This window comes from Cuculus canorus, chromosome 1, assembly GCF_017976375.1.
Source record: "Cuculus canorus isolate bCucCan1 chromosome 1, bCucCan1.pri, whole genome shotgun sequence".
Classification (NCBI taxonomy): Eukaryota; Metazoa; Chordata; class Aves; order Cuculiformes; family Cuculidae; genus Cuculus; species Cuculus canorus.
Window position 1 is genome coordinate 44,606,016 of NC_071401.1, and position 27,535 is coordinate 44,633,550.

General features: G+C 44.7%; 2 protein-coding genes across 4 annotated transcripts; one reads left to right on the forward strand and one right to left on the reverse strand.

The window, feature by feature from the left end:
• The first annotated feature begins 13,650 nt into the window (after window positions 1–13,650).
• CREBZF (CREB/ATF bZIP transcription factor) lies at window positions 13,651–16,610 on the forward strand. Of its 2 annotated transcripts, XM_054056060.1 has the most exons (3): window positions 13,651–14,396; window positions 15,052–15,129; window positions 16,470–16,610. In XM_054056060.1, the coding sequence occupies exons 1-2, from the start codon at window positions 13,696–13,698 to the stop codon at window positions 15,098–15,100; spliced, it is 750 nt and encodes a 249-aa protein (XP_053912035.1). In that variant the 5' UTR covers window positions 13,651–13,695; the 3' UTR covers window positions 15,101–15,129; window positions 16,470–16,610. The 2 variants fall into 2 exon arrangements, with proteins under 2 accessions (XP_053912035.1, XP_053912034.1); XM_054056059.1 differs by lacking the exon at window positions 16,470–16,610 and having other exon boundaries at window positions 15,052–15,653.
• An 872-nt stretch (window positions 16,611–17,482) lies between these two features.
• Window positions 17,483–22,470, reverse strand: LOC104062998 (uncharacterized). 2 transcript variants are annotated; one of them, XM_054056061.1, is made up of 5 exons: window positions 22,012–22,470; window positions 21,220–21,298; window positions 19,929–20,023; window positions 19,734–19,849; window positions 17,483–17,601 (listed from the first exon to the last, which is right to left on the reverse strand). In XM_054056061.1, the coding sequence occupies exons 1-5, from the start codon at window positions 22,047–22,049 to the stop codon at window positions 17,522–17,524; spliced, it is 408 nt and encodes a 135-aa protein (XP_053912036.1). In that variant the 5' UTR covers window positions 22,050–22,470; the 3' UTR covers window positions 17,483–17,521. The 2 variants fall into 2 exon arrangements, with proteins under 2 accessions (XP_053912036.1, XP_053912037.1); XM_054056062.1 differs by lacking the exon at window positions 17,483–17,601 and adding an exon at window positions 17,923–17,994.
• Between the last annotated feature and the right edge of the window lie 5,065 nt (window positions 22,471–27,535).

Below are 27,535 nucleotides of genomic sequence, written 5' to 3' on the forward strand. Positions count from 1 at the left end.
TACATGTTTTTTGACCACCTCCAGCGATGGGCACTCTACCATTTCCCTGGGAATCCTCTTCATGCTTGACCACTCTTTTAGTAAAGATTTTTTCCCTAATATCTAAACCTCCCTGGTGAAAATGGATGTGTGATTGCTACCATACGGGGATGGATATGCAATCAGATGGGGAGGAGAGGAAAGAATTGAGACCTACCTATCCCAGGAAAGAGAAAGATGTGGGTGGGAGAACAGAGTTAAAGAACAAGAGCAGAGAAAGTACAGGGAAAAGAAAGACAATAATGATTGCAGAGGAGAATGAATAATACTGACAGCACTTTTAAGGGACAGGTGGGAACTGTGCCAATCGAACTTCAGTGGTGTAACAGTGTAGGGAGGAAACAGCCGCCTTATGGATAATTAAGGGCAGATCCACAGAGATTCTCCAGCTGCTTCTCACCACATCACTGATGCAAAGCAGATGGATTTTTATTTGGAGCAGCTGATTATGGCAGGTTTAGAGCACCTTTGTGTCATTGGCGCAGATGCAGCCTTGGCTTCTACTTCCTCCTCATGAGTTTGGGGGAGACATAAACCATCTGAGCTTTGATATCACTATTCGTGATGGGACCAAAAATAACTTCTTAAGATTATAAACTGTTAATGCATGATAGATTTTTTCTTTCCTTTTTTTAGCTGTCTTCCCCTGGATGGCCACAGACCTCGAGTGGGAAAGTAGAAGGAGGGAAATGTGAACCATTAAAGAACAATTAAAGATGTGTTGTTACCTAAAACTATCAAGTCAAGCTCAGCTTTAGGCAAGATTTTATCTACAGAAGTATCAGAAGAGTGTATGGAGTGTGGAGCACTTAGAAGGAAGTAATTAAAATATATGTCCTTTAAAAATATCTGGTTTTGATATTTTATTGAATAACTAATGTGAATGCGAGAGTTTAAATGCTTACTATTTATTTAGCTGGCTTTTTTTTTTTTAACTTCCATTCTCAAATTAGATGCTCAAGCCGAGGTTCTTGTGAGGTAATTTCTCTGAGCTAATCCTAATCTTAAAAAGAATTGCACTACTGAAAGCCTGGACAAGAGAATGTAATTTTGGAACATGTTTTCTTGAGCAATTAGCTGAGAAACTGCCATGGAAAATTCTCATCTTAAGTTTCTTCGAGCCCATCTTTTCTTTCAAGATGTTCTGTCGTGTTTGTTCTACCTGAATCTGCAGTACTAAGCCATAGAAGGCCAGAAAGTGAGTTCCAGCACATCACTCTACTGTGCATCTGCTAGGCTGCACCCTGCTCAGCACAAAACAAGACAGATCTTGCCAACTCTCCAAGACAGATCTGTTCTGCTGGGGTCTGCTCCTAAGCAGTGGGATGTGCGTCAATTGATGCTACTTAGCATCACAGCAAGGGGTTGGTCTCTGACAGTTATTCATTTAACAGCATGATCATGACCTGTGCGATCAAGATTCACCCAGAGAAGGATGGTGAAGATAAATATACCATAACAGATAGTCAGGACAAAATCTATTCTTGTATCATCTACCAGCCACCATCTACCAGATAAGTATGAAATAATATATCTGACAGCACTCCTGTGAAAGATGATTCCACTTTAAGGCCTTTTACCACCTGATAAAACATTTTTGAGAAGAAAGAGAGGAGTCCATGTCTATATCAGTGAGATAAATGGAGTTAAAAGCAACAGCCAGGAAATGAAGCCCCTTTCGAGAAATCGGGCTTGTTCTTTTTTTGGTCTTGATCCAATTAACAGAGAGCAGTTTCCCTTGGGTTTTTTTGCCTCTAATTCTAAAAACAAGGGAATAAATGCAAAAAGGCCTTGAGATTCTTACAGAATTCACCTTCAAGTTCAGTTAAGCCTCCTTCAGTTAAGCCATTCAACTACATTAAGTAGGATAGTCTGGTTAGTTACAACTTATGTGGAAAATTCCTTTGCTTTCTCAGTTTCTTTTTTTCAAATTCATATTATGCATCTAACTACTTGTGAAACCACAACTGAAAATGCTTAAATAGCTAACACATGGCTTGTTCCTCCTGATGAATACTACACCCAAATTGCCTATCCCCTGCTCCATAAGAGACTGGTGTTTCCAAGACGCTTTAAACTTTCAACACTTTCCATGGCCATTTATATAGCAGATAACCACAGTTTATAGGGATATTGTGTCCCTAAAGTCAAGCAGCAGGTCGCTTTGTGTCAACACAAAGCTACAGCCTTGAAAGGAAGAAGAGAAAAACCACTTTTTCACCTTCATGCAGTAACTGCCTCCCATACTAGCTCTGCCACTACCTGACTGGTGTATTGTTACAGTCAGCAGCAACTGGAAATAACATTAACTAAGAAGCAAAACTGTAAATCTACAGGGATGAAGTTATATCTAACTAACTGTTAGATATAACTGCTAACTGTTTCTGAGAGGAACAGTCTTGTTTCCTATTCAAGAGCTTTTTCACCTTTTTCTCATTTGCTCACTCCTTCCTTTCCTTCGCACCAACTCTCAGGCACCTCTGTCGCTTGGGCTACATGCTTTAGCAAATTATATTTGCCCTGGACTGTACTCTGGCACTAAGACCAGCTGGCAGGGAGTATCACCTGCCTCATCCATCACGCTCTTGAGCCTTCCAGTGCTTGGTGGCCTTATACAAGCTGCCTATGGGGAATGGTTTCTGGTCCATGTTGATTTTGCAGCTGTTCCTAGGAATTGTTGGAAGAGAGGTAGTCAGCCTGGACCAAAACCATCCCAGCACCATTATAACAATTTACTGTAGACAGTGTAAACAATACAATTCCAGTGCTATGGAGTGTTTCCTGGTACTGCTTAATGTATTATCACAGCTGGGAGCTGATTCTTTTCAGTGAAGTAGGAGGAAGCCAGCTCAACCGAAAAGGAAGAAGAAAATGTCTTTTGCCAGTTTAGAGAGTTACATCCGCTCTTTAAGGATCAGAGAGGAGCAAAGGTAAGGACAAAAGTATATATCCAAGAACAGAGAAGGAGAGATGGAAAAGAAAGTAAGGCTAACTTCTTCAGTACTGGTTTTATCTGCCTCATCTAATTGTATCTCTTCCTTAACATTGTAATTAAAGATGTATATACACATATAAACGTACACAGAAGAGTATTCTTTGTTCTACAGTGCTGTTGACTGAAGAGATTAGAGGCACAGTGCCAGCAAGTCACTGCCACTTCTCTGGAGGTCCCTTTTGATCAGTCAGTCTAATTTGAATTTGTAACAAATTCTTAACTCTTTTCAGGCAAAATTAGTCCTACTGTGAAGACTGAAAGCTAATCTAGTGCATTTTGCTTTAAAAAGACTACCGAAAGCTCACACAAGCAGTTTGATTGGCAGATTGGAAGAGGTGATAGCATTCAGTAAGACAAGCAGGAGATGACCTTCTAACCTCTTCTGTGATATGTCTGCAACCAAGAAAGAGTGGTAAGTGGACACAGCTTTCACAAAAGTTTGTACTCTTCACTCTGAGTCAACGGTCAGGCATTCAGCAGTGGTGTCATTACATTAGCATAGGCAGCCCCTTGCCCTGGGACACAGATGTGCATCTGGGCTAAGGGAAGGCTGCAAAACACTCTCACAGACCTGTATAAACCTAGTTGTTTGGGTTTCTTTTTTACACCATCCTCAATTTTTGATCACCTGGGAAAAATGTCTCAAAGCAGAACTTCTGAATCTGGCATTGCTCATGAGGCTGTGGCTTGAGAAGGCCTTTGTTGTGCTGCAGGATGGTGCAAACACTCTCAGTTGTATGTCAGTTATAGATATTGTCCATGTTTTTTTTAAATAAACTTGTTGTTCTCATGCAAGTATAACTATTAAAAAATGCCTAACCACTTTGAAGTTCTCCATATTCTATGGCAAGGATGAATAGGCATGAAGCTCTTCTAGGAGCATGGCTGCTTTGTCATAAAGGTGAATTGGAATTAAGAATCAAATCACACCTATTAGTTTATCAATCTGCCCTCTAGTGAGAAATTGACGATGCACCCTAAAGTTTTGGTCATGGATGACTCAAACCTTTGACTGTAGAGCAAAGAAACTAATTTCTTTGAACTTTTTGTCCTAATCCACCTCATACACTTGCGTTCTCTGTTAGCATGTTACTGATCTGGAACACCATACTGTGAGTAGGAATGGCTACGAATCTGGTGAAGAGCTGTACTTATTATGAGAACCACGTCCAAAGGAATGTAAAAAACTACCAATAATCTTTTTTAAAAAGTAAATTTTGCATTACTTTAGATAGATATTTTCAATACAGAACTCCTGCTGGTTTACATTATTTGGTGCAACTATTACTTTCAAGCACCTTTCAATAATTCAACATAATATCCTTTAGCAGGAGATGGAATTGTGATGTTTCTGCCCTATAATTAAATCCTACAGCATGCATAGGGTAATCAAAGTACTTTTTCCACCAGTAAAGCAGCTTGGTTTGCAATCTTCCCTTCTGCTGAAGTTCATTCCACCAGGACAGCTTTGACTTAGTAAACACTAAACTTAGTAAACAGTAAAAAGAGAAGCACAACTTAAAGCTTTGCTGAAAATTTTCAACTCAAAGATCTGTGGCTTCATGAAGACTCCATTGCAGAGCAACGGTAACAAAAGTAACTTTAATAAACCTAATGTGAAGTGTTGGTGCACTTTTCAAAGACACTGCTGTGCCTGCTTTCCTGACGTCCTGTACATTTGGAAGCATGAGGAAGCCTCTGTGTGTGGTAGCAGCTGTCATAAAATCGTTAAGGTTGGAAAAGACCTCTAAGACCATAAAGTCCAACTGTCAGCCCAACACCACCATGTCTACTAAAACACATCACAAAGTGCTACGTTATACGTTTTTTGAACCCCTCCAGGGATGGTGACTCCACCACTTCCCTGGACAGCCTCTTCCAATACTTCACCGCTCTTTCAGTAGAGGAATTTTTCCTGATGTCCAATCTAAATGTCCCCTGGAACAACTTGAGATAATTTCCTCTCATCCTTAGAGGCTTACCTGGAATAGTCTTGGTCTTCTTCACAGGCTGAGGAAAGGTACTAAAAACTGAGGAGGAGCATCAAATTCTAGTACTAAAGAGACCATTTTTGTTACTTGTCTCCATTCCTTGGTTAATCTAAATACATACATAATACTGTATCATTAGTTTATCACACTAATTACAAGTGCAGTGCACTGTCACAAACCCAACATTTTGTTCTGATGGCAGCCAAGGTAATCTGTCATAGTTCTGCACAGTACAGAACATAGGAGACTGCATGACACTTGTCATCAAATCTCCAGCCTCAAGGTTCCATCCCTGCGGCTGAAGTTCCAGAGCTGCTCTGACATAGAAACATATGAGCTTCACAGTTTTAATCCTGTGAAATTGTAGACCACAATTCACAGCAACCTGTGTTTTCAGATGGAAATGGAGGGACCTTTCTGCTTTTCAGGGATAACCACCATTTCAGGAGTGGCGATTAAAGAGCACAGAGACAAAGTAGCTGCTGTCCCTTTTCAGTGCAAACACATTGTTTCCGGCTGTGGTACCCTCGCCGATCCCCAGCCATACAAGAGTGATGTCTGCACGTGCTTGTGTCTGATGAAGTGGCATCTGTAGCAGCCCTCAATCTTGCCCAAAACACCTGGAGCAATGAGACGTCAGGAATGACAACTACTGCTGGCATTTGTAAACACCTCGGGATGCCTCGCTGACGAGAGAGATGAGTTCGCCAGCAGGTTGAACAGAACTTTTCCTTTTCTCTGTTAATCGGGTATAATAAATACTAACGAGCATTTTAATCTCTATGACTAAATTAAGCAGCTGAGCTGGAGCTGTGAGGAGCCTCGTTCTCTTCTCTAACTGAGGTGCAAGATGTCACCAGCTTTCAGACCTTCACAGCCAGAGCAAATAAAGCTGCATTTATTTTCAGAAATGCTTTGTCTGCACTTTGTTATGTTGCCTGCTGAATTGCTAGCATAAACTACTGGTGTTTAATAAACATTGAATTCATATTTATAGGCTGCTTTTATTAAAAAAAAAAAAAGTAATACCTTTTGTATTCTATGTGTTCCTCTTTCTTTAGCACTGTGCATTTCCACAAGTTGCAACTTCCATTCACATTTCCTGTGCAGCAAAGCTACTTAAACCAAGAAGACCACATCCCAGCGTTCTCCTCACGGTGGCACTGAAGCACCGGCAAATTATTTTTTGCAAAAGCCTAAGCTAATAGATAACAGCAGAGTGCACCACAGAATAGATACCCCACCTACCTGTCATCACTGAAGCTGGCAGATCTAGGCTTGTTGTGGGCCATTTCTCTAATCAAGTGTCATAGGAATACACCAGAATGATTTCATGTGGATAATGAACTTAAGCAAACTGTAACTCAAACTGAAACTGAATGGATAAAACCAACCAGACAAAAAAGAAGAAAAGGATGGACCAAGTAACACTCTGATAACATTTAACAGATTATAGGTCCGGTGTACCAGTCGCAGATGATCTTATCGCATCAGAAAACACAGAAGTGATGATCCAAAGCACTCACTCACAGAAGAAAAACCTCTCACTCAAGAGTACCTAGAAGACAGAATCAATCACCCAAGGGGTGAGGGCTCACTCAAGAACGTATCCAGAAGAAATAATCACATACTGAAGGGAGGATGAGAGAACTCAGGACCGGAGGAGTTATCTTGGCCAGTATCCTGATCCAAGGGGAGGTTTTTTCCTATTAGAACCCACTGCTCTAAGAACCACACAAAGAGGGTGTCTGGCAGGGGTCTCATTTTATAGCCTGATAGGATCTGAAGTGTGGTAATTTACTGGCTGGGGTCCAGTGGCTCCTCTGTGCCTGAGGAGCCCCGTTGGCTGAGGACCATGTTTGTTGAGTGAGGGACCCTACTCTCCTTATTCCTGGCTCTAAAGCTCTTAGAACAATGATTTTTATGGACTGTGGTTAACACCAATCAAACTTCAGTCCCATTTTCAAAGCACTGCCCAGCAGTTACAAGGAACAAAAGGGTGTTTTTTTATGAAGAACCAAAATGAGATCCAGGTGTACTACTGTGTCTGCTTGAGCTTGGAGTTTAGCCAACATCCCAGCCAAACTGAGGAAGACGGAATCCATGCCCTGCATCCTGCCCCTGCACTCAGTTGTACTCATCATTCTATTGTCCACAACATATCCATTGTTCTGCAGCGCTGAACTTTGCAGCTGTCTTCCTGATGCTTTCACATCCTAGTTCCTCCTGAAGTTGCTGGCCTGTTAAGACACAGAATTTGAAGTTTAAAAGAGAGAGAAAGAAAGACACAGAGAGAGAAGGAAAGACAGACAGAGAGTGAGGAAGGCTTCGTTTCTCTTGAATGAGTAAACCCAGGCAGCAATGGACTGTCTCTGATGGTTGAGTCAGAACTTTTATGCCGTCTCTAACAAACTCCTGCAGGCACCGCTAATAGCAAAACAGTGCTCTGTGATCCTCTGCCGTCTTCTTTTTTATCAGGAGGCCTGCCTATAACTTCTGTAGCTTTCCCCATAGAAGCCTGAATGGCTATGTTCCAAGATATTTAAAGGCAAAACCCAAATTTCCTCCAGTCACTCAGACACCTTGAACATAGAAGCCAGCACGGTTTAACACGAAGAGTCAAGCTTCTTCACATCAACAGCCTTTTATATTACATATTTTCATTCTAGAATAAAGCGTCCATCTATATGGCATACATATTTATACATCAAAACTGTTAGTATAATGTTTCTCCTGTGTAACTGTCATGTTTATGTGAACTGCATTACTGCCTCTATTTCACTTGTCCTTATCTGCCATTAAAACTTGTAGGAGTTCACCTTCAAGGTTCTTCAGTACTTCAGATTTCAGGATTTTAATTTTTGGTGGTGGTGGTGATATGTTTTTTATAGGGCTCAAAGCAAATTGCTCTTGAGCGCTGTCAGGCAAGGGAGTGATATCGCAATATAGTTAACACATAAGAGAAGAATATCATCATTCCAGAATACCTGGAGAGAAAGGTATTCTGGGGAAATACTCACAGCTGGGGAGAAACTCACAGCTTGTCTGTGTGAGGTAGGTACACATAGAGATTCTTTCTAAGAAGATGGCCCCAGGCTCCTAGCACCCTTGTGCCGGATGCATCCTCGGCCGTGCCCATGACAGGTGGATGCTAGAGGGGAGCCAGAAGGCTCGGCCACCTCCCGATCACTCCTTGACGCTCCTCTCTGCAGGCGGGGCACCATCCTGCACACGAAGCTCTGCCTGCCCCTACACCAGCTGTGGGTGCTGAGCAGAGGGGCGTGGGCACCCGGGGATGCTGCCCAAGAGGAGGAAGACAAGGCCACCAGATCCCTCATCCTCAGCTGGCCCTACGGATTCTGTGTCATCACTTTCCAGTGAGTCTCACTTCTGTGCTCTGCAGCAGGGCTGGGCAGCACCTCTCTCCACTCCTCTCCCATCCTGGGCTCCATTCCTGCCTCTGTGACCCTGGCCACAGCCAAGGCACTGCCAGCACCCGCCGATGGCCGCAGGCTGCAGAGCAGGGGGCACTCAGGCTCTTTCTCCTCTCTCTCTGCAGCTCCCGCCAGCTGAAGGAGCTCTGGGTCAGCGCACTCCTTCGGTAAGCCCTGTCTGGCACTGCAACCTGGGAGGTTGGGCTCAAATCGCGGCGGGATGCTCCATGCACACCTCTATGATATGGAAACCCTGCTCTCCAGCTAAGGAGAGGTGTCCCCATGGCTGTGGGCACCTCTTGAGCGGGCAGAGCCAGCAGAGCTGATTTGCCCAGCTGTGTCCTGCCAATGCCTGACCAGCCTTGTTCCCATCACTGCCACTGCTCTCCGCTCAGCTACCAGGCAGTACCTGGCTGCTTCACAGCAGCTTTAAAGGGCTCTGCGGGCTGGCAGGAGAAGGAAAAGGTGGCTTGGGTCTCACACAGGTCTTTCTCTGCCCCTTCCCTGTGCACAGGTCATCAGAAGGAGTGCAGGGAGCCTTCATGACCCAGCTGCCCTCCATCAACCTGCTGCTGAAGAAGCTGAGGGGCCGCAAAGCTGTGAGTGTCCCTCCTGTCTCCACTCCACCCTGAGATGCTGCTCCAGCCCAGCATCAGATGAGTAATTTCTCACCTTCCACTCTTTTCCCCTTGCCCAGGAGATGACACTAAGCACTGGGAGCCTGGAAAAACTCATCAGGGACCAAGCAAAGGGGAGGGTCCTGTGGGGTTCAATCTCTCTCCACCTATCACACGTGACCAGGGTCCAAGGAGGCTTCTCCTGTGGGACAGCTCAGTGAGCGCAGTGCATTTCTTGCACGCTGGTCCTGAAACTGCTCAAGAAACTGGCTGCCACCAGCCTGGGCAGGCACACCCTCTGCTAGGTTAAAAACTGGCTCGATGGCCAGGCCCAAAGAGTGGTGGTAAATGGAGCTAAATCCAGCTGGAGGCCGATCAAAAGTGGTGTCCCACAGAGCTCGGTGTTGTGTCCAGTCCTGTTTAATATCTTTATCAATGACCTGAATGAAGGCATTGAATATACCCATGGCAAGTTTGCAGATGACACTAAGCTGGGTGGAAGTGTTGATCTGCTGGAGGGTAGGGAGGCTCTGCAAAGGGATCTGAACGGGCTGGACCACTGGACTGAGACCAATGGCATGAGGTTTAACAAGGACAAATGCCGGGTCCTGCACTTGGGGCACAACTCTGTGCAGTGCTACAGACTGGGGGAAGAGTGGCTAGAAAGCTGCCTTGAGGAGAAGGACCTGGGGGTGTTGATTGACAGCTGACTGAACATGCGCTAGCAGTGTGCCCAGGTGGCCAGGAAGGCCAATGGTGTCTTGGCTGTATCAGAAACAGCGTGGCCAGCAGGTCCAGGGAGGTTATTCTGACCCTGTACTTGGCACTGGTGAGGCAGTAGCTTGAGTACGGTGTTCAGTTCTGGGCTCCTCACTATAAGAAGTATGTTGAGGCTCTGGAGCATGTAAAGAGAAGAGCAACAAAGCTGGTGAAGGAGCTGGAAAACAAGTCTTATGAGGAGCGGCGGAGGGAACTGGGGCTGTTTAGCCTGGAGAAGGTTCAGGGGAGACTTTATTGCTGCCTACAACTACTTGAAATGAAGTTGTGGAGAGCTGGGTGCTGGTGTCTTTTTCCAAGTGACAGCTGATAGGACAAGGGGCAATGGCATCAAGCCGCACCAGGGGGGTTCAGATGGGACATTAGGAAATAATTCTTCACTGAAAGGGTCATCAGACACTGGAACAGGCTGCCCAGGAAGGTGTTCGAGTCACCATCCCTATAGGTATTTAAAAGATGGGTAGACGAGGTATTTCAGGATATGGTTTAGTGGCAGATAGGAATGGTTGGACTCCATCTGAGGTCCTTTCCAACCTGGTGATTCTAAAATTCTATGAAGAACGGCCACCTCCAACCTCCTCTGGCAGCAAAGCTGGACATGGCCATTTGAACGATGAGTTTGGAGAACATGGGGGCAGGACCGCCCTTCTCTCCTCCTCTTGCTGGCAGGCACTCATGCTGTACTGGGGCTACTGCTTCCCTTCCCAAAGGACACATCCCTCCCCATTGATCTGTGAGGGGAAGAGAGCTGAGCTCCAGTATTCCTCATTCCCAAGCAACACCTCTCCCACGTGCTTGGTGCTGAGGGAAGAGTACTGAGAGGGTCTGGGAGTGCTCACCTCGTGCTCTCTTTTCCTTGGCAGCAGACTGAACTGGCAGGAAGAGGAGATGGCTCTCTTGGCCCTTTGCATGGGGAGGGACCTCAGACACTGCAGAGGCACCTGGGTCATTGAGCTCTGATGACAGGGAGGTTCTCTCTGGCCAGACCCTGGCAGCCCTCTGCTGCCAGGACACCACACTGCCCCAGCCCATCCAGGTAAGCAAGAATGGCCAGGAGGTCCTCATCCTGGAGAGAGATGGTGTCCCAAGCAGAGAGTGCCCAGGTGGGACTCAGAGAGAAAACTGGTACACCCCCACATCCCTCCACCTCAAGCCACCTCCCTGTCCCTCCCCAGGGCTAGGAGTGGGAAAGGCTGGTAGACCCATTCTCAGCCATGTGGATGGAAAACAATAGTTTGCTGTATCCAGGTGACACAGTTGGTGGAGATTGTTGCTGAGAACTGCGAGGAAATCTTTGAGGAGGTGGTGACTAGCCTTGACAGTGCATTGTCCAAGGAGTCACTAGCATCAGCGGAGCAGACTGGTCTTGAGTGCGTTGACGGAGGAGCCACCAAAACCTAAGGAGCTGAATGAGCTCAACAACGGTTCACGAGGAGTCACTACTGCCAAGGGAGTTGACTGGCCTGGGCAGTGCACCCATTGTCGGAGGATTCAGCAGCACCAGGGGAGTTGTCTGGTCTTTACAGTGCATCATCTGCTATCACCAGGGGAGCTGACTGAACTGGGCAGTGCATCACATGAGTAGTTGCCAGCACCAGGGAAGGTGACTGAACTTGACAGTACATTGTTATCAGGAGTCACCAGCACCAGAGGCAGTAGAAGAAGCAGCAAAGGTATGTGAGGACCACAAACAGTGTGACAAAAAAAAACCTCTTCGATCTCAGAGGGTTGTACTGCTGCCAGCACCGCAGGGACAACTGGTTATCCACCAGCCAACAGCTCTGCAGAAGTACAGAGTAAGGCTAATGCAGACATGCCATCACACTTTGTGTGGTGATCCCAGCAGAACTGGCTCAGCTGACCTGAGCAAACCCATGCAAAGATTTGCCTTTTAGAGCTAAGGTAGCAACTGGGCAGGTAAGTCCTTGCAACCTGTTAACTTCTGAATTTCAATTGCAGGTGCCTCCAGTCACTTCAGAAAGCAGAGACCTGAAGAGCTCATCTAGGGAAGGAAGGTAGTATGAGCTAGCTTTGCTGAAGAGGACAATTGATTCATGTTGACCATGGCTTTACTTGTCTAACAATACTGTTGAATGGAAAGGTTGCCAGGCTCATCACAGGAAATGGAAAACCAATGTAACTGAAAAAGAAAACAAAGCTGCCAAGAGGTGAGTGACAGCCAGCCAGGCAAGAAAAGACAAAGGCAAGGAAAAGAAATCTCAGCAATGGGCAACTGAGAAAACTCAGGCAGGGCGAGGAGGAGCCAAGGTGTGTAGCAGACTCTGTCGTCCATCTTTCAGATTTTAATGTTGCTCTGAGTATAGGCCATATTTCTGTGGCGCAGAGAGATGGCCCCAGACTGAAAGCACGTACTTGCCCTCGGGGCAACCTGTCAGTCAGAAAAAATGCACCACTCCAGCGCCGGCACTTTGCTTTTTGCACTTGCTAGTGGATGTTATGGCAGGGCTCCTCTCAATCATCATGAATGTCTTGGGAATCTGGAGAGTTCCCCCCTGCCTGGACACTCACCAGCATTCTTCCTGTTTACAATAAGGGTGTCAGGGAAGACCCAGGAAACTACAGACATTGTAGTCTGACCTGGAAAAATTAAGGAGAAAATCATCCTGGGCAGTGTTGATCTCCCATATCCAATGCATTCCCAGTCCAATTTTTTTTCATCTACAAGCAGGATCCTCTTGCTTTTCTTGCATGAAATTTTTGCTATGAGAGAAAATTTTGGATGGGTTTAATTTTGTGATAAAACCACGTGCAAGCCATTCCCTTCTTCCAATGAAATGGACAATGGGGAAATAAAAAATGTGATTGTGACACAAGTTAGGAATAAAGAAGAGAAACAACCTCTCCCCATACTCACCCCCCCAGACACCCGCCTTCCCCTCACTCCCCCCCCAACCTCCTCACCCCCCCACCTGACCCCTACACCCACTCTTCACCCTCTTACCCCCTATCACCTCCCCCCCAAAACTTCCTTGCCCCCTCACTACCCATCCACCCACTCCCACCTACAGTCCTCCTTACACCACCCCTCCACAATCTCCTCATCCCCCACTTCCACCCCCCTACATCTACACCACCCACACACCACCCCCCTCCCACCTACACACTCCCCCACATCTCCTCACCCCCCCACGCCTAAACTCACCCCTCACCTGACTCGAGGAGTAACGACACCAAAGGCAGAGTTAGGTGCAGGTACGCGGCTGTGTACAGGGTGTAAGGCGGATCTCTGCTCCAAGCTTGCACACCACGTGTCAGATCCGAGACATCTTTATTGTGCCGTGTTATACATATGCATGATGCTAACATACATAGTCATGACTTTTCCAAGAAGTGGGTAGGGTTAGTAAGATTAGTCCCTGGAACTCATTATCATAGTAAGGTTAATTCCGGGAACTCATTATCATAATTCAGAATTCTATATTTCAGTTAATTCAAACTTTTAACAAATGATTTCTTTTTTCGCACCTATACCTACACTCCACCACCCCCCTCCCACCTACAACCCCCCACAACCTCCTCACCCCCCTCCTTCCACCTACATCCTACACCTACACCTACACACACCTCCCCCCCATCTAGCCCCCCGCATTCAAACCCCACCTCCCCACCCCTACACCCCCCCAACTCCACCCCCTCCTCCCCCAGCCTCCCTACACCTACCCTCCCCCAACCCTATACCCCCTCCCCCCGTCCAACCCCAACTCTCCCCGCCCACCCGTACTCCCACTGCCCCCCGCGCGCAGCCGCTCGGCACCCCTCACGCCCCACCCCCCTTCCCACCATCCCCCGCGCCGCCGCCCTCAGCCGCGCCGGGCCCCGCCATGCGGCACAGCCTAGCGCAGCTGCTGGCCGCATCCTCGGGCGGGGCGAGCCCCTCCGGGGCCTCCTGGCCGCTCTCCGGCGCGGGGTCGGCCCCGAGAGGGCGGGACGGCGGCGACGGGGATGCGAGCCCCGCTCGGGCCAAGCCGCAGCAGCCGAGGCGGGAGGAGGCGGCGGCGGAAGCGGGCGTGGGGCCTCCGGAGGCGTGGGAGCAAGAGGACTGGTTCCCGGGGCTGGAGCTTGGAGACCTGCTGGAGGCGGCGAGGCCGGAGCTGAGCGCGGAGGCGACGCCGCGGCTGAAGAAGAAGAAGCAGAAGGAGAAGCAGCAGAAGAGGCGGCAGTACGTGCTGGGTCTGGAGAACCGCCTGCAGGGCCTGGCTGCCGAGAACCGGCAGCTGCGGGACCGCAACCGCGGGCTGAGCCGCCGCCTGCGCGAGCTGCGGAGGGAGAGCGCCTATCTGCGCGCCGTGCTGGCCAACCAGAGCGCGCTGGGCCGGCTGCTGGGCCGCCTGGCGGGGCTCTTCCCGGAGGCCGGCGGAGACAGCGGCGACCACGACTACGCCCTGCCCAGCACCCGGCCCCGCGGCCCGCAAGAGGAGGAGTGGGCGGCTCCCGGCGGGATCTGCCTCCACGTGGAGCGGGATCAGGTGTCGGTGGAGTTGTGCTCCGTCTGCGCGCGGCGAGCGGCCGCCTCCTTCAAAATGTAGGGTGGAGAGCCCTCCTGCAAGGACTGGTGGGGGGCGCGGCCCCCGGGGGGCCTCGAGGCGAGGCGATGGTGCGGTGAAGCGAAGGAAAAGGACGGGGGTTGTGGGGTGGTGCTGGGGGAGATGCGGAGGAAAGGGAGCCTGGTGCTCGCAAAGAGAATGTCTCGTTGGGGGCCAGACGGTGGCCTTGGTTCAAGGTCCTGAACGTTTGGCGTGTGGACGGGAGTTTTCCGAGCCTAAGAGTTGAGCAGAGCCGCGTGAGCCGCGCGATGAGTATCGTGCAAATCAATAAGTGTCGTGCAAACCAATAAGCAAAACAATAAGTATCGTGCAAAGCGTCACAGCCACGCAGAGGTGAGCCAGAGCCTGCTCGCAGCACGTGGGTGAAAAGATTGCACCCCTGAAGGTGCGCTCGGTTCCGCTTCGCAGTTGCCAGTAGAGAGAACACTGCCTGCCCGGTCTTGAGTCAGATAATGTCTAGCCTGCCTGTCCCAAGGAGATGAAAATGCTTGCCTAGAAAACCATACCAAAAGCTTCGTTAAGACGTCGTCACTGGACAGACTTGAGAAAATAGCAATGATCGGCAAAAGAAAGCATGCATATGAAATTGTGCTGCATCTCAGTTATACATTACTATTAAAACTTCTCTGACAGTTTCTCTTTTAGGTGCTTGCCCTGCCAGGCTCCGTTGTGTAGGGGTTAAAGAACAGTCGTTTTCCACCTCGCAACCTGGTAAGGATCCATATATTCCCATAATGTGGTATCAGACAGCTTGCTTTGGTTTTGCCAGTCCCTTGTAACAACTGGTTCAGGAAATGATTGCTCTGGTCCTGGGCCTGCTCTGCCAAAATGATAACTAACAGCGAAAACTACATTCAAATCATTCTTACTAGGTGTTTTCCTCTTTTCCTTTTTTAAATGAAATACACACATAGCAGCCAATACTTGAGCTATATTTTGGATTTAAAACTAAACACTTAAGCCATTTGAAATAAGAATTTTCTTTTAAACCAAGTATCTGATGAGGGAAAAGGGGAAAATACGCTAATAAGGGGGAATGTGACACAGCCTTTTATCATAGAGGACTGCCCCAAAACTGTCAGTAAATTGATTTTTAAATGGAGAAAAAAAGAACTTGTGACCTGTTGGTTTAAAATACTGTCTAGTGTTAGGGGTGCACAGTACCTTAAAAAAGCCCTTCTCTAGCTTCTTTGAAATCACAATGTGGAGTTTTCCCTGGTTAAACAGAACCTTAATACTGGTTATATCTGTACGGTGGAATCCTGATGTAGAGGAGTCACTTCTTTTGCATGGATCTCTTAAGGAGAATTGCTGTTTGAAGAATGCAGTGCATCGAAGTAGCTCATTACTTTAGCTTCCCATAAGTAATCTCTCTGCCCGTGCATATTGAAATTTCTGCATTACTCCAAAGTAGCTTTACATTTTAAAGACATTGCATGTATATGCATGTGCTTAATTTTACTGTAGAATTCTTCATTTAGCCTCTTAGAGTACCCAGAAGTCTATAACTTTATATAATTAAGCACAGTTGGAAGCTGAGTAAATATGTCTCTTGAGGCTAATGATTTGAAAAATGTTTTGTAATTAACTAGGTTGGAAAGAAAAATAGTTTGACAAACAATAGTGTGTATTTTCTTGCACTAGTCAGTGTTTCTCCCCATCACAAAAGATGAGTGGGTTGTTTTTTCAGTTGTATAATTGTGTTTAGGCTGTTTATGTCAGTTGGGGAAGAAGGATTGTGAAAATGATAATATGTAAAGTGAGGTTTCACAAAGAATCAACTTTCCTACACCACTTAATTTATTAACTTCTTTAAATCAAAAAGATTCCCTTTAGCACTTTTGAAGTCTTGTTTCTTAAAGTCTTAAATTTTGTGTTTAAGGCTAAGTAGAAGGGGAAAGCGTTTTCTCTCAGTCATTTAATGCCTTTATTGATGCTAGACCCTATCCAGTCTTCATTGCTATAGAAGGAGTTTGATTCTTCTTTGTGAAACATCACTGTGTGATAAAGTATGTGTGTATTTAGCATCCTTGTTTTTCTTTATGCTAAAGTGGATTCAGCTGTGTTGGGGCAGAAGAGACGGGACCAGCTGCTGGCCACATTTCCTGCTTTATTTTAAAAGGTAGTATAAGAAATGAGAATAAAGAGGTAACAGGGCTTTTGCTGTCTTTGGTTTAAAAAAAAAAGGTTGAATGGGATTGTTTACTGTCATCCAGGGTGGTTTTTTTGAAAGACTACCCTATCAAACGGGTTTTACTCCACTGTATGTAGAATTCCATCTGCTCAGGGTATATTGCCAGCACAAAAGAGACGTAGTGGGATATGTGTCACCTTACCCCTCTGTGGGGGCATTAGCCAGACTGTTGAAAGTTTGTCTTAAATTGTGTAATCCTGCTGTAACTGATGGGTTACACCAGTGCCACAGGAATCTGGAGTTAACCATACTGAGCCATGCTGACTGATGTGCAAAATGGAAATAATCCGGTCAGAGTCAACCTAAGTTCAACCTACCTAGCTTAGGCTTCAGAACCTGCTTTGTTTTGAAGATAAGAGAGACGGTAATGTAGCAAGTATGTGATGTTACAATGCCATTTTAACTGTTATTTCGGTGCAGATGTATTTTTACAGTTAAATATGCTTGCTTTATTTTTGCATCATTGCTAAACGGTAGAGGCCTGGGCCATAGTTGTACTTCTAGTCTTTGTTGTGAACCTGCATATGACTCTAGCCATGAAACTACCTGTGAACCGTGTCTGAGATCAGCTGATTTTCTGACATGCAGAATGATTACACCAGAGCAAGGTCAAGTCCCAAGAAAGTAAGTGGCTGCAGGCATTTCTAGTGCCTACTGAATCATATTTAAACCAAATAGAAGGGAGGAAGTGATTTGAAATTCTAACTGACTGTACAATCCGTATGGTGTATTATTAATGTAGCTTTTTTGAAGTAGAAGCCTTGAAATGATATAACTTAATACTTGAAAATATATTGTTATTGTTTCTTTGTAATTATGTGCCATCCAGATAAGAATACAAGGTCATAATAAAAGCAGATTTGTTCATCTTTCAATTTATGCGCTCAAATGTGTTTTTGTCTCCTTGCTTTAATTAAGTGGTTTGTTATACAAAAATGGGAAAACAGAAAGGGGAAGAAAATGCTGTTGCTGCCGTCTGTGTGGGTCATCTGTTGGCAAATGAGATAAAGTGGGTCAGGGTATGCAGGAGAAATGTTCTTATCTCTCTCTCTCTCAAGTTAAGTTTGTGGTGAGGACAAAATGAAGGCTCTATTCCTTGAACCGAAGAGTTACACATCTGAAAGTCACCACTCCTTGTGTTCTACAGTTGGTTTTCTTTTTTAACATTTTATTAATGTGGATATGTTTAATCAATAAACCACGGAGGAGTCGAATACTTGCATAAACACTTCCATGGTCTATTGGCATCTTCTTCCTTTCTGTGCTACTTTCAGGTTCATAAGTTTGACAGCTGGTTAATAATATGCTGTTAAACCGTCATCTTTCATCAGATTGTTTTTTTCCACGCCAAACACTGCAGTGTAGCCAGAGGTTTGAGTGTGCTGAAAGGACAAAACATTGCTCCAGAGTGAGCCATGTCCTGTAATCTTTAATTTCTGTTCTCTTAAGTGTTTTATCTGCAGCAAGCAGTTTATGATTGTGTGCTGATTTTCTAGCATCCAGGCATTGCAGTGAAATGGAATTATTTCAAGCTTGATAAAAGGAACATTTCACAAAAAACATTGCTTGCGACCCTTAAAGTATACTGGTGTGCTCTTCCGTTTTGACCTTCAGTTGTAGGAAATGCCCTGTTCAGCACTGAAGTATGTTTGTCAAGCTCTATGTACCACAGAACTAAACTGCAGGGCTACACTACCTTCATTTTCCAGCATTTCCCCACCCCACAGCCACTTGAAGACTATTCAGCATTTAAATTAGAAACAGTTTCACACAGCTCTCTGTCAGTCCTCTACAGTTTGATTCCGGTGTCGTGACTCTCATTAGCATTCTAAATTAACTTGTCTTTCCTCTGGAGAGCTTAGCAGCATCTGGGAGGAAAAACCAAATTGGTGTTTCCGCAGCCTCTAGCTGCTTGGAGAGGTGCTGTCAAAGTAAATGTAGGGACCTGCATTCCAACACTTGATGCAGCTTGGTGCTTCCACGTTACCAGATTTCTCATGCTACTTGTCATAACTGTTAACAGTTTTCCCTTTGAAATACAAGAGGTCTTGTGCAAAACACACGGGCCTTTTGTAAATTTACTGATTTTTAAAAACCCAATTTAAATGGGATATGCAGATGTGGAAAGGTAATTCTGCCTTTGCTCATGACCAGATGCCAAGAGCTGGAAATAGCTAAAACCTGTTCTAACTCAGACTTCTTAATGGGGAGGTGGTGTTTGCAGGGAATTCATGGCAGTTGATAGGAGCCCAGGAACTGATGGAAACTTGTCCTTGGACTTCCAGAGAGCTGTACAAGGTGTGTTGTACCCAGTGTATAAAATGGAGAATGGAAGGAGCATTCCCAGATGCCTGTGTGGGTACCTCTGCCCTTGCATGTGGAACCTGCTGACAGTATCTCACTGTCCTGCAGAACTGAGGAACAGTTTCAGCCTTTTTTCCTTAACTTTGGAGAACCCCTTTTGCCCCAGTTGTTCAAGAAGTATGCAGCATACAATTGAAAAGTCTCCTTTTTTTTTCAACACAGCACCTGTGTGGCCTGAGGAACGCAGAGCTGATCTTTGATGTGACCCAGACTGAACACTTAAAAATACATATTTTCAATTTGTGTGTTAATCTCTTATGCTGGAAACAAATACTGCTTTTTGCAGCTTATGAAAAACCATCCAGGAATGTTATTTTTTTCTTCCTCTTGTTACATACAATCTTCAGCTTCCACCTTAAGGTGGAACAAGAAATTAATATCTAAAAAGGAACTCAAGGAAGCAGGAGGTAGTTTTCCATCTCAGAAAGACACAAAGGCTAGAAACTAAAGATTTGGAAGAATACTAAGTTGAAACAAGGAATTAATAGCTAAAAAAATGGAGTTTGTCCAAGTCATATTAAATAGCAGAGTGTGGAGTTTCATTAATCTGAGAATAATTAGCACCTGAATTGATATCAAAATGAAAACAGTACATGGAGTGGAAGATGGCTTTGAATCTCACACTGTAAAAAGCACTACAATCTGTTTACAACATCTTAACTATATCTTGTTAAATGCTTGCAATAATCACTGAGCCATTTGATTTCATTCTTAAAGATACTATTGGAAATTAATAGCTTTATTTTGTTTTTCTTACCATATCTGTTGGTTAAAGTCTGATGACTTCTGGAGATACCACAATTCACTGTCTCGTGAAATACTGGCTCCGTGAGAATTGCCAAAGTGGGGGTGATGAAGGTATGGCCAAGATGTCTGTTAAGATGCAGGCCAGTATTAGAACATAACAGGATACAGCAACACTTTGAATTAAGGAAAACTAAACTATCTTTACCTAAAGGCCATGGCAGAGTTGGTCTGGTTTTGCTGCTTCTCTGTACAAATCAGGGTGCTACTCCTCGTTGTAGAGAAACAGAGTGCAGGATGGTCCTGTTTTAAAAAACAAATGTTAGGAAAAAAAGGAGATAAACACGATAAAACTCCTTTTAATACATTTTTGTCTGTGCTAGAGCATAAGTTATAAACCAAGCTGAGTAAAAGTCTCAATGCTGAATTCTTAATTCTCACTAATAAATGCATCTCAGGGGATACTAGAACTTTATCGACATGTATATGATTGTTGACCAAGAATCATACAGGCTTTGCAGGGAAGACCATGCCTGAGGCTGAGATGATTGCTTCTGTAGAAAAAAATCTTGATTTAGGTCTCAAATTGCAGAATACACTCAAGACAGCTCAGGCAGCAGAGCAATTAGCAATTCCTGTTGCTCTAGAACATACAGTCACCAACAGGGAAGAAAAGCGTGATGCATGAGTGAATTACTCCAGACCACAGACCTTAAACCTAGAGGTAGCTGAGGTAGCTCAGTAACAGCACCAGCCACAGCCTCCAGACAGGTCCTGATTTCAGGAAAAGACTGATACCAATATAAAAACTGATTTTTAGGCTTTTTTTTTTTTTTTTGTCACTCTACAAATGTGTTGGGAAGTATGACATGAGTATCACTCCCAATTGTTATGTGACAACAGCATTCTCTACAGTGTAGAAAGCAACCCTTGTAATAACCTAAGTGGGCTAATTGTGTGACAAATTGTTCTGGCAGAATGGAAGGAAGTTAAAAGACTAAGATTTTGAGGAATCTCTAGAAAAGCCTTTGCCTTCATTTCCTTCCTCCCCCTTTTTAAATCACCATGGCTGACATGAAGAAGAAAACCTTTTTCAGTAATACGTATTTATACAGCTTCTAAAAGATGTAGCATCACCTTACAGCCAAACACTAAGCAGACAATATAAAGGGGTTTTGTCCCTCATTTCCCAAAATACCCACCTGTCTTTATAAAGCTGCCATTCAGGTGTACACACTAACCTGGATGTAATGAAAAACTTAACTTGAACTGGAAAGATGCCAGGGTAGAGTCCTGACTTTGGTTTTCTATTAAAAAAACATAGCAAGCAACAACTTCTTTCTATGTTTATTATGGTTACTTATTCAAGGCATTCTTGTAACTCCTCAGGATCCCTTATTCTGGTGTTCATCTACTGCAGCAGCATTTTGGTATATATTCTATGATGTTTAGTGTTAAGGTATACTCCAGCTAGAATCTATAAACGTACACAAACTCACCTCTCTAAAGATAGGCTGAGCAGTTGTGAGCCAGGAGCACCATAGATTTTCTTTCCCTGGTAAGGGAGATGAAGAATACCTAAACAACACAAACAGTAGCAGAAACCTATGTTTTTCCCCCATTCAATTTAACTGTCAATATTTAACATTAAAGTTATTAAAACCATTTAGGTAGCTATTCACTCTCTCCTTCATCTCCTAAGTTAAATTCACTTGGAAGTACTAACCTCTCTGGATAAATGCTATAAACCACCCTTACCATGTACTGACTTCTCTCTATCACCTCACTGTGCCCTGACTGAATCCTCAGGATTCCACTTCGCAGGGAGTTTGGCTTCTGGGCAGTGCCCAGGATCAGTGAGGTCTTGTCCATCCAGCCAAACAGCACTTAGCGGCAATCTATCAATCACAGACACAATTTCACAAACCCAGGCACATCATGAGTAACTTGTAAGGTTCCAGTTAAACACTAGTGCTTGATAGTGGATCAGTTGGCAGATCTTATTTCACTATGAAAGCTTGCTGTAGCTTGTAGGAATTTGCCTTGCTGTTAGATGACACAAATGTAAATCCCTTTCCCTGTACTAAAAGCCTGCAAGAAGACAGGTGTGCATAGACTAAAAATCCCACAAAACTTACACAGAGAACTGAAGATTTGACCAACAAATTGTAGGTTAACAATAGGCTACCTGGCTGCAAGGCTTGCATGGGGAGAGTCAGGGTAGAGACCACCCACAATAGCCCCTATTAATCCTTGTCTGACCACAGCACAGACCTCGCAGTTCAGCTCACCTGCACAACAGGGAATATTGCACTGTCAATATCCACATAGCTCCACCACATCACTTGATGAGTTACATTCAACAACATGGAAACAGGCATTTGGCAGGAACGGTTGAGCTGTAGAGGTATGCAAGAAATTTTGAAAGGAGGACTCTTCGTTTTGGAAAAAATACACAACAAACTTATTCCAAGCCATGAAGAAAGTCAGCCTTCAAATGAAATCATACAGCTAGAGGGAACAGAACTGCTTTGTTGCAGACACTTTAACATGACTTTGGGTGAAAAATGCTAAATATTAGTGATGCATAATGGAAATTGTTGTATAAACATCATTACACATGTATCTCCTTTAATGCTCAACTTGAAGAACTCACTACTACTCAACACATTAATCTTTTTCAAATGCTGTTTTACAAGCTGAGTTTTTTCCAAGACCACAGCAGTTCAAGATCACCATTCTGCAGAGAGGAAAATTTCCTCTAGTGTACTTTTGAAAAAAAGGGATAGATAGTGAGATTTTCACCTGAAAATTAGAACTCACGCACACAAACCATCATACACTGCTGCTGTTGAAAGAAGGGGAATAACAGCCATTAGCAAAGCATACAGGAAGGAAGCACTACTGATTTGTAAGATGTTCCTGAAGAACTTATTTGCTCTAAGCCACATATGTTTGCATTTGCTGTGAAGAAGTATGTATTTATAAAGGTTCTTGTGGAAGAAGGAAAGTTGCTTCAACAATCAAGAATTGTAAAAAAGTTTGGTTTACTCAGTGCTGCAACTCCCTTTTGAACGTCCTGCAGTTAGAGGTAAAAGAAGTAAATCTCTCACTGATGTAAAATGGAAGGTCACATCTTTCAAAAGCAACCAGTACAGTAACCTTGGCTATACACCTTAGTTTACAGACACCTCAGGAATGAGGTGATAGAAAGGCTGAGAAGCCTCTTGTAAATTATTTTTTTCTAAATAATGGTTAATGGAAACCATCAAATTCGGTCCCCCACAGATCAGGTGGGACAACTATGGCAACTGACGTCTTGCAATAAAGATCTTGGCAGCCACTGGCAGGTCATTTGAGGTGATTCCATAGGCTGAAGGGCTGCAAGCCTTCCTTGAATGCATAGAACACGTGCATTTGAGATCCTGTCTTGCTAGAAGGTTACACTACATAAAGGCTACAGATGTCCAACACAGTGGCTTACAGAACTGGAGCTTCTATTTCTGCCCTGATAACACAGAGATTGGATTCTGTTATCTATCCTGTTTTCAACACACGGTTTTGAGCAGCTCTTCCTGTTGCAATCTGTAATATAGTGAAGGCAGAACAGAACAAGGTCTGGTCAGAGACAGTCAGCACTTAATATTTTGACAAACAGTTCTCAAGTGAGTACATTCTATCACAGTGGGTAATACTGGAGAGGGAGTGGGAAAGTTATAGGCCTGCTGAGCAGTTTGTGATTTATTTCACTTGACTCACAAAAGGAAGTGATGTGTTATCATTAGTGCTATACCTGGCATAGGCAGTTATCAGTGGATGCAACTATTTGCTCTAGGTTTCCACAAATGTAAAATTCCCCAAATGACAACTATTGCCAGGCAAAGCAATTAACTGGGAGGCACTCTGATTCTGAGGCTGTGCCAATATTATCATGATGCATTTTAAAAATGCATTTTAATAAACATAAGTTGAACTTACAGCCGAAGCCATAAAGGAAGTAAAATGTTTAACCGGTCACGAAATTTATGCTAGGTCAAATGTCACATTTATTTGCTAAATTATCAAATGTGACAATCTCTAAACCATTTAGCAACTGAAATACATGATGTTTAAAAGTCCACCTATTTAATACTCTTCCACATTCTAATGCTTAGAGTAACACTAAACACTGAAAAATCATAGAAAAATTTTCAGTGATATAGATGCTAATTCTGCAAAACCTCAAACACTAAAATCATCCGACATCAATGACACCAGCTGTTGAATAGGAAAATATTCTCATTCTCAGTACCTATCAGATTCTCAGACATGGAAATAAGCTACTAATAATTCTGATTCTGTATAGCAAAAGAACTTGACTGATCAGATACCTCTCTTGCCTTTATTTAGGAGTTCTGTTTTGGGGTTTTGTGCTTTGTTTTTACAAGAAATAGGCCTATTTGCTTTTCAAATCTCTGTTTTCCCCATACTGGATGCCATTCACAGAACATCCCCAGCATAGTTCCTGCAAACCAGCCATTTCATTCTGTCGGCATCTTTACAGGCAGTGAAAAGCATGCCTGCATATACATAGGTGCAGGGGACAGAGATTAAAGTTCAGCAGTGTATTTGAGAGTCCAAATCAAAGCACATTAAAATGCCCAGAGCGAGCAGCATCCACTCGGAGTTACTGATGTATAGAATGGCTACACTGCATGAAAGGAAAGAAAGGGAGGATGGAAGGGATTTTTTTGTGGTTTTTTTTGTTGTTATTGTTGTTGTTTGAAATTTTGGGGTTTTTTTGGGGGAGGGGAGCGCCTAGGGAGATGTTTTGGGGCTTTGTTTGTTTGTTTGTCTGTGTAAATACTAGCTCCGTAGAGCTTTGGGGAACAGGAACTCTCTCAGCCTGACTCCAGGATGCTTCCCTCCGCTCTGGCTGTACAAACTTAAAAATCTGCCAGGGCAGTTTCAAATAAAGGTGCACGCCCCTGGCAGCTATGTTTTTTCCAAGGCCCAGCAGTCCCTAGGTCCCACAGTTTCTATGAAGATACTACCACAGCACCACTGAGGTATCTGCCCCCACTCCAGGTCCCCAGCTCTTCTGGAGAAGAAATGTTGCAAGTTGAATGTGGGCGCAGGAGATCCTACACAAAGCTGCACCACTAACTGTAACAGGAGGGATAAACCCTTGGTGGTGTTCTTTCTCACCTGTGTTTAGTCAGCAATTTAGTCCAATTGAAATTAAAAAAGCTTCCTGTTACTCTTATTTATATAAACTTTATCCAAGGCGATACACATATGCAAATGGTTCCTAACAGAACCAGTTCACAGTCAGTAAAGTTTGACAGTGAAATGCAGTATCACAAAACACAAAAGGTTGTTTGAGAGGCCCAGAGGCATTTAGCTGGTTTTGTGCAGCACAGAACCCTGTTGATGAGCCTGCATGGCTCCGGCTGACTACTCCACTACCACCTGGCCACCTCAGTCTCACCTTCCTGAAACAGCACGGAATGAAAAGCAGAAACTAGCAGGTTGATGCTCACTCAGTTCTGACGCTAGGCCAGCCCTGCAGGACACGAGATGACTCCTGCAGGGTCACGAGAGTATCTGCCTTATGCTCTCTGATACTTCAGTTTTGTAGAAAACAGGTTAGCTCTAGCAGAGGACTGTAGGAATGCTCAGAGCCAGTCAGGGCTGACCAGCCATCCCAAAACCTGAAGCACTGGGAACCACATGCCAGAAAGCAGCTGAGCAGGACCAGAGATAACAGTGAAAGGAACGTATTTTAAAAAATGCAAAGCAAATTTTCTGTTCTGGACAATAATCAGCATCTTCACAATTAAATACTTCTATAACTGCAAAGAAGATTTGCAATACGAAAGTATGGGAAGAGAAAATGATCTGAGGGCTTGAGTACCTCTCCTATGAAGACAGGTTGAAAGAGTTGGGTTTGTTCAGCCTGGAGAAGAGAAAGCTTCAGGGATATCTTAACTGCAGCCTTCCCATACTTAAAGGGGGCCTGCAGGAAAGATAGGGACAGACTATTTATCAAGGCCTGTTGTGACAGCACAAGGAGTAATGTTTTTATACTAAGGGAGGGTATATTTAGACTGGATGTAAGGCAGAAATTTTTTACAATGAGGGTAGTGAAACACTGGAACAGGCTGCCCAGGTAGGTAGTGGAGGCCCCATCCCTGGAAACTTTCACGGTCAGGTTGGATGGGGCTCAGAGCAACCTGACCCAAAGGAAGGTGTCCCTGCTTCCGCAGAGGAGTGGGGCTGGATGACCTGTAAAGGTCCCTTCCAACCTAGATCATTCTATAATTCTATAAGCCCCCAATAGTCTTGAAATGTTTGATGCACTTATCTTCATTTATTTCACCAGCATATACTGGTCTGCTTTAGGAAGCTCATTGAACTTTTGTATGACTTCCATCCACTCCAAATATAGTCTTTGCTGTGGAGAATCTAGTTCAAGAAACTCTCTTCCTGTCATCTTGATGTCCTGGATCATAGGGAAGAAACAAACAAGTGTAATCAAAGTTACACAGCCCAAATATGTACCAAATATACTTTTAGACTCTTTTGGCACTATGCATACATTTCCTATTTGTCATGGCACAGCTTTCAAGATCCAAAGGGGAAAATCCAGCCACAGAGCCTATGATATTTATGACTACATGGATCCTACCAAACTGTTTTCTGTAGCATTGTTGCAGCTGTGATATGACAATTGCTGTAAGCCAACTTAAGTACTCGCTGTGATGAATGATCCAGTGGGTCCTTTCCAACCTGGTGATTCTGTGAAAACAGACAGTCTCATTCTCCAGGCACTCCTGCCCAAACACCTCCAGGTCTGGGGCCATACAACAGCTGGGATGAGGAAAGAGAGATGAAAACAGCTCAGAGGAACAGTGGGCAGTGTACTTCTTTTTCCAGCTGGATCACCTTCTAACACAATGATCCCTAATGCTAGGAGCAAAAGGGAAGATACTAATGCGACAATGGCTTTTAGCTTTTTGGTTTAAATAGACTTAACTGTCAAATAGAACCCCAAATAAATCCATACTCTAAATCATGAAGATATCTATTCTGCTTTTCATATTCCACACCTAAGAACACTTTTTATTGGTATTCTTAGTCAGAGACATGTGTCAAGTCATAAAATGCACAGTTGTTTATGTGGTAAGGTTTTGGGAGGGCAGGAGGGCTGCAGGGGTGGCTTTTGACAGAAGCTGCTAGAAGCTTCCCCTGTGTCCAATAAAGCCAATGCCAGCTGGCTCCAAGATGGACCCACCACTAGCCGAGGCTGAGCCCATCAGTGTCAGTGATAACATCTCTGGGATAACATATTTAAGAGGGGGATAAAAAAATGCTACTCAAAAGCAGCCAGAGAGAGGAATGAGAATATGTGAGAGAAACAACTCTACAGACCGCAAGGTCAGTGAAGAAGGATGCGGAGCAGATGCTCCAGGCGCCAGAGCAGAATGCCGCTGTGGCGCATGATGAGGCAGGCTGCCTCCCTGCAGCCCATGCAGGTCCATGTTGGTGCAGGGGGATGCCTGAAGGAGGCTGTAACTCTGTGGGAAGCCCACGCTGGAGCAGATTCCTAGCAGGACCTGCGGACCCATGGAGAGAGGATCAGGTTTGCTGTCAAGATCGTGATCCTGAGGGTGACCCACGCGGGAGAAGTCTGTTCCTGAAGGACTGCACCACGTGGAAGGGACCCATGCTGGAGCATTTTGTGAAGAACTGCAGCCTGGGGGAAAGATCCATATTGGAGGAGTTCATGGGGGGCTGTCTCCCATAGAAGGGACTCTGAGCTGGAGCAGGAGA